At 42.7% G+C, this 9,811-nt stretch overlaps 1 protein-coding gene across 1 annotated transcript in view; it reads right to left on the minus strand.

The window, feature by feature from the left end:
* The window catches only part of DNAJA2 (DnaJ (Hsp40) homolog, subfamily A, member 2), a 15,784-nt gene extending 12,157 nt beyond the window's left edge, over positions 1–3,627 (minus strand). The window contains exons 1-2 of the mRNA XM_012730448.1: positions 3,483–3,627; positions 29–572 (exon numbers count right to left, since the gene is read on the minus strand). Coding sequence (XP_012585902.1) covers positions 29–572; positions 3,483–3,627 — 689 coding nt within the window. The remainder of the gene's footprint in view (positions 1–28; positions 573–3,482) is intronic.
* Positions 3,628–9,811: the final 6,184 nt, after the last annotated feature.

Raw genomic sequence — 9,811 nt, forward strand, 5'->3', positions numbered from 1 at the left:
CGGACGCCGGCCGCGGGCGCGCTCCAGCCTGGAAGCGGAGCCGCCAGCCTGGGTTGCGGCGCGCTCGGAATGGCCGCCGCAGAGGGGCTGCGCGGTGGAGCTGGGAGTCGGCCGAGAGAAGCTGGCCGCCCTGGGCCTCGGGGTGTCCGTCCCTGGGGCCTGCGGGTGAAGCCCAGCGAAGGGTGCGGCGTGCCAGGGAGTGTCAGGAGTACCAGGGGTGCTGTGTTGCACCCCAGGTGGGACAGTCAGCTGCATCTCACAGCTGTTTGCCTCCGCACCCTGGACCCCTGCACGGTTTGGGGGGAGCAGTTCACTTCCGAGGACGGCTCGCGCAGGCTTCACCACTGGCTCGCAGCTAACCTGCGCCCGACCCCCGTCCCGCTTCTCTTCGGTTGCAGCCTCTCCTCCCAGGCTGTGGCATTCTCGTGCCAGGCGGTCTCGCACGTGGGGGTGTTTAAAGCTCTTCCTGACGCTTTCCGCAGCCAGATCATGTCCCGCCAACGCACTGGGTTCTGGGCTCAGAAAACGCTTGTCCGTGCACCTGCTACAGCCTGAGAATTTCCGGACACCGGCTCGGGGAGGGGAGTGTTACAAAAGAGCCAGTCGGGGTACCTGCCTTTAACCCTCGTACAGTTTATGGAGACAGAAACGAGGTCCCTTGGACTTGGACCTTGAGCTGATCGTGGAGACTCAGGATGGGCCCCTCACCCAGGATAGCTCTCTGGCTTTGCCCCAGACCTGGTGAAGGCCTGAGGACCTTTCCAGGGGGTTGACGTTTATGCTGACAACCCTGGGAATAGTTTGGTGCAGAAGTCGTGATGTTCTCTCACCTAGATATTCTCTTGACATTCTGACCCAAATGCTGCCCCTTTAGGGAAGTGTTCCTTGGTGTCACAGTCTGGCCAACACCCTTGCCGCCTCCTTTCAGTCCCCACTCCTCTGGGCCTGTGCTCAGCTGCAGGATACCCTGGCAGTGGTGTTTTGGAATCAGTCAGCCCCATTAGTAAGTAGGCTGTTGGTACCTTCTGGGAAATTCAATGTCCGTGCCCCACAGGCTCTGCTTTTGAATATAGCAAAGGTTTCAATCATTTGTTTCCCCCTTTCCTTTTCACATTTTGAGATGTTCACAAAAGGCAGCATTAAGTCCTTGAGAATTTTGTGGGTTTGTTCTGCCATTTGTGAACAATGTCATCTTGAGAACTTAACAGCTTTTCTGAGGCTGTTTCCTTGTGTAGAATGGGGTTTTATACTATTTTTTTTTAATCATTGGCCCCTTTTGAAGATTAAAATAGTTAATATGGGGGGGCCCTCCCTGGTGCGCAGGGGGTTAAAGCGTTACACTAAGAAGCTTAAGCCACTTCTCATGAGTTCGATCCCTGCCCCAGAGGAGATCCACATGGCTGGCAGACCTCTCTTGACCCGCCTGCTGCTCCTCTCAGCAGTGTACTTCGTGGATCTGCCTGTTCTGCTCCCCACTCTGTCTCTGGTGAATCCTCTCACCCTCCGCATCTCTGGCCTGTACCCCAGTTCTGTATGAATAAATAAATAAATCTTTACAAAAAAAATAGTTAATACGGACCCTCCCTGGTGGCGCAGCCGGTTAAAGCGCAGCACTAAGAAGCTAAAGCCATTTCAGCATGTGTTTGATCCCCAGCCTGGAGGTGATCCACATGGTGTGACACACCTCTCCTGACCTGCCTGCTGCCCTCACCAAGTGTTCTTCATTAGTTCTGCTTGTTCTGTTCCCCACTCTGTGTCTGGTGAATCTTTTCCCTTTACCTGTGCCTCTGGCCTGTACCCCAGTTCAGTATGCATAAATCAATAAATATTTAAAAAAATAGTTAATGTGTCTAGAGTACTTAGGATAGGAGCTAAATTCAAGTGCTGGCCTGTTTGCCTATGGGTTGTCTCCTATCTGATAATTTGTCTATTATTATAATAATAGATTGTCTTTATTTAAATTCCTGGTGTCTCTCGTGGGATTCCCTACCTTCCTCCCTTGTGTATCCCTCTGTCTTTTTTCATGATCTACTGCTCCAGATCTGCCTGCTGGCCATCTGTTATGTTCTTTTCTTTCTCCTGCCAAGCATGGCAAACTTTGTCTTTACTGCAACTTTCATATTGTGTATTACTTTCTTTCTAGCCGTCCGAGTCAAAAAGAGCTGGACTTAGTTTCTATTTTGACTTTACTTATTTTTTCCCTTTTATTTCCACAAGGGGAAATTAATCCTCACTAGGTTCCATTTCATCTATATTCTAGTGAAGAGTAGCTGGGTAAATCCCCTCCCAAGCTCTAAGCCTTAATCAGTCACCATTGTTCATATATATATATATATATTTTTTTTTTTTTTTTTAAAGATTTCTTTATGCATACAAGAACAGGGATGCAGGCCAGAGGTGTGGGGGTGTGGGTGAGAGGCTTCACCAGAGACAGAGTGGGGAGCAGATCTGAAATACACTGCTGAGGGGAACCTCCCAGAGACAGGAGAGGGCAGCTGCGCCATGTGGGTGACTTCCCTGGTGGGGGATCAAATGTGTGTTGCTGTGGCTGTGGGCTTAACCCCTGGTGCCACCAGGGTGGCCCCCCATAGCTCATATTTTTATTTTGTTTTCATTTACTTGAAACTTTTGCTCCATTCTTGAGCTTTGATTGTCAGAAGCAATGTTATTTGTTAATTTCATAGGCGAACAAGTTACTTTAGAGCATTCTGCTGCTTCAACTGACACATATTTTGCTCCTTGTCATCACAGGCTGAGTGAAGCCTGTGTCACTGAGCACTGTACCATTTCAACACTGATTGTGTTTTTGAAGCTGCTCATTTATTTTAGCTCCATATTTAGCTAATGTTCCTTTCATGAAGGGTACAAGACCTTTATCTCACTTCATGTCTCAGGCACCATAAAATGCTGAGTCACAGTGCATCTGAGGGCTGCTCTCACTAGGCAAATGATTTCAAGTGCCAGGTTAAAGTGATTTTGAATTCCTGGCAGGCTTATGTTGTTGTTTAATTCTTTTCTTTTAATTCGGTGTGCTTGTGTAACTGGGGTTGAGGTAGAAAGGCGGTGGATAAAGAAAGGCGTGTAGACTGCAATGGTTTTGAAGGCCACTCATGCTGTTCACAAGAAACTGAATACAGAACTGTTTAATCATTACTTTAGACAGTTCTTACCACTTTCTTACTTACAGTTTTGCTTTCTGCCTTTTATCTACATAGTTTTGAATGCCAGAGCTAGTGATGTAGTTAAAATATTCTTCAGGGGATATAGAAGAAGATGTTTCTAGTTCTTGTCATGAGACCACACATAGATGATTGTTAGTAATCTGGGAAGATTTGTGAGATTTGGACCAGTCGATACCCTAAATTCTTTATAGTTCCAAAACTAGATTGTCTAGTGATGGGACATAAAGGTTGTAATGAGTGCATATATTTGTATACAGTTGACCCTTAGGCCACATGGGTGTGAATTGTGTGTTCACTTACACACAGTTGTTTTTCTTTCTTCAGGTTCTGCATTCACGGGTTCAACCATCTTGGATGCTGAACACAAAACCCGAGGAGAGGGGCCAATGATAAGAGCCTTGAGCATCCACAGCGTGCCCTGAAAACAATCCTTTGCCACCTCCATGGCATGTTTGTAGTGAAGCTGTGGAAGAAATCAAAGGTATAGATGCATTTTCTACTTCTTAGGTATCAGTAGCCCTTAACCTCCACATTGCCCAAGGATGCGTAAAACATTTATAGACTTGTACATTCATTTACAAATTAGATGCATGAACCCATGAGGTATATGATTATATATAGCTCCACTACTAAACTGTCAAACCCTGCCATGCCAATGAACACATTGTAACTTTCAATTGACTTACGTCATTACAATGGTATGGTCATGAGAAAAACCGTTCAGATAAGGTAAGCTAACCATAGTGTGGGCGAAAATAATGGAGAAAATATGTCTATATATTTATTCATCCATTTGACAAATAAGTAGTATGTACCCACTATTGTGCCACGCACTCTTCTAGGCTAGGAATGCAGCCTTAAATCAAATCAAATCACTTATATCTTAGTGGGGAAGAGAGATGACAAACAAATACATAGTATAGCTGGTAGGAATGTATGCTCTGCAGAAAAAGGAAGGAGGGAGGCTTGGGGTTGGGTACTATTTTTATTTTAGGTATTTGGGAAATATTTCATTAATAAGGTGATATTTGGTCTTCAATCTAGAGAAAGTGTGGGATGTAGTGATAAGATTTCAGAAAAACGGCCAAGCAGTGGACCTGCAAAAGCCCAAGGGCAAATATGCCTGGCTTTGAGCAAGGAGGAGGACGAGTAATAGCAAGTCGGGGAGGTGGTAGAAGGAACTGAAGTTGGAAAGGTTGTGGGAGACCTGATTAAGTTCATGACAAAGACTTTGGCTTTAATTCTGCATGAGAAGTCATTATAGGGTTTTGAGCAATGAAGAGACATAAATTAAGTTGCATTTTAAAGGAGACACTGTGGTCCCTGCATTATTGCAGGTGGGTCAAGCCAGAAGAGGTAGAGTTGGTAAGAAATGGTTGTGGATATGTGTGTGTATGTGTGTATGTATGTATGTGTATTTATAATATTTTAAGATTGATTTATTTATGCACACAAGAACTGGGGTACAGGCTAGAGGTGTGGTAGGTGAGAGGGTTCACCAGAGACTGGGGAGCAGAACAGGCAGATCGACTGAAATATACTGCTGAGGGGAGCAGCGGGTGAGACAGGAGAGGTCTGCTGTGCCATGTCGGTAGCTCCTTTGCTGGGGATTGATCTTGTGCTGCAATGGGGATTGCTTCATAGTGCTTTGACTTAACCCCTTGCACCACCAGGGAGGCCCTGGTTATATTTTGAACTTTAAACTGATAGAATGAAAAGTTAGGTATAAATGGAGGTGGTATGAAGAAAGGGTCATTAAACAATTGGAGATGCTTTTTAGACATTCAAGGAACAGCTGGATTTATAAGAATAGAGTTGGAAGGGATAGCAGTCCAGGCTGGATATATAAATTTGTGATCCCTTCAGCATACTGGTACAAAGCGATAAGACTGGGTAAATTAATCTAGGATAGTACATCCCGGAGCTGAACATTAGAATGCCCGGAGGAACTTTTTTTTTAACATTAAAAAAAATAAGTCAGTACTTAGGCCTCTTTTCCCAGAGGTCCTTGACTGAATTGATAAGTAGGACAGGCCATTGTATTTCTAAAAATGGTCTAAGGTGATTCTATTTTTGAACACTTGGGTTATTTACACTTTAAAAAAAACCTTTGTAAGCAGTACTTCTGTGGATAGCCTTGTAGTCTAATCTTTGTTTATATTTCTTATTGATTATATAAGATACATTCCTAGAATACTAATAATAACCTTACCATTTTCACAAATGAAGAAACCATGATTTTGTTCTAACGTATTGCTCAATAAGATGTTCATGCTATAAGCTCTGGAACAATTGACATTACAACTGGTAATAAAGATTTGGAAATCATCCAGTATCTGGAGTGACAGTCAAATCTTTGTTCTAGACAGAACTGAGAGGTCTCAACATTATTTAGTCAGAAAAAAGAAAGCTACTAAAGAACAAAAGATGAATATAGGAGGCTTATTCAGTTCTCACTTAGGATCAAGTAGTAGTAATCCGGGATTCAGTTTAATTTTCTGATCAGTCATTTTCTTTCTCCTTAGTTCATCAGGTTAAAACAATCACAGGGTCAGAGACACACAAAATGTTGGCAAATCCACTCAGAAAAAGCAATCAGGAAATTAAATTGCAGGAATTCAAAAGAGAGATGAAGGTAGAGAGTAGAATGGTAAAAGTAAAATAGGGGACAGGATGGATATGGTGTATGTTTTAGAAATAAAGCCTGGAGATGAGATAGACAATGCCCATTATTGTTTCTAGATATTTCTCCCTCCACATTCCTAGAACACATGAAGCTTTTACTTTTCCATCATCAGGTTGTTACTTCCTACTCCTTATTGCATTGTCAATTTATTACAAATTTACTTACTCCTTAAAGTCATATATGTTGTTCCATATATTTCTCAAAAATTTTAACTCCTGGCTCATTTTCTTTCTAGTGGCCACCTCTGTCTTAATTCCCTCCTTTTCCGTATATGTATAAATGATTCCAACATCCTGGCATCTCACTTCCTTGAATTTATGTTAAATTATCTTGTCCTGTACTCTCATGGAGCTACTCAGCTTCTATGGTTTTATTATTTTGTCATTGTCAAACCCTCCTTAATCTCTCTTGCTAACTGCCACATCTTATCTTTCCACTCCCTCCACTACTATTAAGCAGTGTCTAGAGAGTACTACAACAGAACTCAAGACAGTGCCCAAGGTGGGAAACAGGCTACCATCGTGGGTTCCTACCAGTGGGCACATTTGCAAGGACTCTCAGAATCAGGATCCCACGACAACAGGGTTTCCAATATGGGTATTTGCAAGAAGAGAAAAATCCAGATGACGTCTAGATTTTTGACTTGAGGCTTTAAACTGGTGATAAAATCATTTACAGAGATGGAAAAGAAGGATTTGGTGGTGGTGTGAGTGTAGACTTCCATTTTAGAGCTCTTTCAGTGCACTGGTGGAGGTGCTAGGGTCATAGTTGAATTTGAAATATTAAAAGTGGCTACAATGCAGACACCTAAGTGAATTGTTGTGGGGGTTGGTGTTGCTGGTGAAATGTATCTCCTGAGCTCCTACACAATAAATTTCCATTTGAATACTTACCAGTTATTTTCGACAACTTCGCAGTTACCGTTATAAATGGTAGAAAGCCACATATTCTTGGAGTTTTTGATACTACAGGGCAAGAGAATGGAGACAGATTACCACCACTGAATTATCTACAAACTGATATATTTCTGGTTCATTTTTCAGTGATTGCTTCATTGTCATTTGAAAATATGAATGAAAAGTGTGTACCTGAGATAACTCACCACTGTCCAGAGACTCCTTGTTTCTTGGGTCCCAAGTTGAACTCAGAAATGACTTACTTACTATTGAGAAAATTGCCAGCAACAAAACCTGTCACTCCAGAGACTGCTGAAAAGCAGGTGGTGACCTGAGGCTGTAGAGTTCGGGGAGTAATAAATACCTACAGAAGTAGGTACAGTAACACAGGCTGCCCTGACCCTCCAGAATTGAAGAAGAGTCATAGGTCTGCGCTGCTGTATCTTTCCGTACAGCTGGTATCAGTATTGTACTAAGAGCAATGTTTAAATCAAACTAAAGATTAAAAATTAAAATTCAGGCCTTCCCTGGTGGCACAGTGGGTTAAGACTCAGCACTGCAAGCTAGCCGTAGCCGCTTCAGTGCGAGTTCGATCCCTAGCCAGGGAGCTGACCCACATGGCGTGGCAGACCTCTCCTGACCTGCCCGCTGCTCCCCTCAGTAGTGTACTTCATTGATCTGCTTGTTGTGCTCCCTACTCTGTCTCTAGTGAATCCTCGCACCTCCCCTGCACCTCTGGTTTGTACCCCAGTTCTGTGTGCATAAATAAATCTTTAAAAAATGAAAATTCGTTTCTGCAACAATGACAGATACACTGTACCCACCTATATGCATTCATGTGAGACAGAGCCCAGAGGTAAGACCCCTGTCCTTGCTATATTAGTTGATTTTGAGTAACTGTGTATTGTGAGAAAAGTCATCAGTATTATTTTTAGGTTTTTAAAATTTTTATTTCTATTTTTATCATTTATTTACTTATTTGTAATTGAGGTAACATTAGATTACCCCCTCCAGGTATACCACTGTGGTGTACCCACCACCAAATCACCCATAATCCACCTCCATGGCGGTGCATCCTTCCCTCTTTATTCTTACCCTTATTTTTTGTTTCGTTATTTCAAAAAAAAATTTTGTGGTTTGTTATAAAAACAAGGCCTGCTTGTAATGAAACTAACAGACTAATTTTGGTTGTTGGCGCTGCTCCTAGGTCTCATTTTGCAGAATAATCTGGAAAATGTAGGGGCTCTCCTCCCTTACTTGGGGGTGGTGGTGGGAAGAGTCAGTTTTTATTTAGTCATTAAAAAAAATCCATTCACTATTGCCTAGCCCTTAGTGGGGAGTGGGGATTCATACCTCACTCCACTTCCTAAATCTAATCTACAAAGTATGTTTAGCTCTTAGGAAGGAATTAAGTAAAGTTCTTTTTTTAAAGACATCCTTTTTTTAAAAAAAATATTTATTTATTTATGCATACAGAGCTGGGGTACAGGCCAGAGGTACAGGGGCGGTGAGAGGATTCACCAGATAGAAGGTGGGGAGCAGAACAGGCAGATCGACGAAGTACACTGCTGAGGGGAGCAGCGGGCGGGTCAGGAGAGGTCTGCCACGCCATGTGGGTCTCCTCCGGGGCAGGTGGGATCGAAATCTTGTGGAAGTGGCTTTAGCTTCTCAGGCTGTGCTTTAACCTGCTGCGCCATCAGGGAGGGCCCCATCCTCTTTTCTTAAAGTTGCCTTTTTGTTCCACCTTTGAATAGGTCCAACATTTGATGACACTCATGAATGGATGGAGTCTGTTTTGCCTCTTTTCTAAGGTGCACTGTTATATGTGACTGTGATTTTGAAGAAAATTTGTCATTTGATTTTTTTCAGAAGTTAATGTCTTACTTGTTTTCACCGATGAATGAAGAAAAATATTATACCTTTTGAAACGCATCGAATAGGGTTGAGTTTAGTTGTACAACCATCTAGTCCAGGTAGGTTCACTGTCAGTTCTCGCAGACATAGAGAGAATTTGGAGCCTTTGGTGGATTTTGCAGGCCTTTAATGCTGAGACGGGGCCAGACACGCAGGCTGGCAGGACAGCAGGAGACTCCAGCACTGAGAGAGGCAGAACAGCAGCTCCCTTGCCTGGCCCCTTTACACTTTTAGGTGAACGCAGCCACCCATCTGATGACTGTTGCAAACCAAGGCCCATCTATTGGTTGCTAGATGTGGAAAACAGCATTTCAAGGTGTGGGCTTCTGTTGTGTGAAAAGCAAAAATGGCCTGATTTTTAATGCATTTTCCTTAAAGTTCATAATTTGAAAAGGCATTTCTGCTATGCAAAAGAGTACTCTATTTTGGCAGAGTTAAATTTGAAGTACCAAAATGCAACTACAACTGTTGACCAGAGAATTGGATCATTTGGAATTCAGGTAAGAGGTTGGGGCTGAGAGAGATTTGCAGCTATTTTCTCATGGGGTAGAAGTCTAGGGGCAGGTAGGTGTCACTGTCCATGGCCAGGGTAAGGAGGAAAATCACTCCAATTTGAAAAGGCCTCAAGTTTCCATTTAAGTTAGAAGGCTAAGGAAACTTGCAGAGAAGACAACGAGGCCATGAAAATTTTTGATGGGCGGTGAATTTTTGAGGGTACAAAGGAAGAATTTCAAGCTTACGATAATTTTGGACTCAATCCATGGGAATTTAAACCTCTTACGCCAGCCCAAGATTGTTTTGAAACCGCTTCAAATCTGGTGTTCTGACTATAGACTCAAGAATGATTTATTACAGAAATTTAATTATATTAAAAGATGCTAGATATTTTTCCAATGCTAGCCTACTCAAGAGCCTCAATGCTTTCTCTCTAAATTTCTGAATCTGAAAGATTGATTAGTTTCTTAAATGAGAAGAAAAAAAAAGGAGAGTTTGATTTAATGTACCTTAGAAAAATTTCACCAAATGACTTTCAGAATCATTTTATTTTTCAGCTTTATCTATGTAAACATGAATGTTTCCTGATGTATGAGGCTCTGAATGTAGATCTCTTGCTGTCAAAGGAAACTAAGATT

The sequence above is a fragment of the Condylura cristata genome, unplaced genomic scaffold, assembly GCF_000260355.1.
Source record: "Condylura cristata isolate star-nosed mole 26May11 unplaced genomic scaffold, ConCri1.0 scaffold00028, whole genome shotgun sequence".
Lineage (NCBI taxonomy): Eukaryota > Metazoa > Chordata > Mammalia > Eulipotyphla > Talpidae > Condylura > Condylura cristata.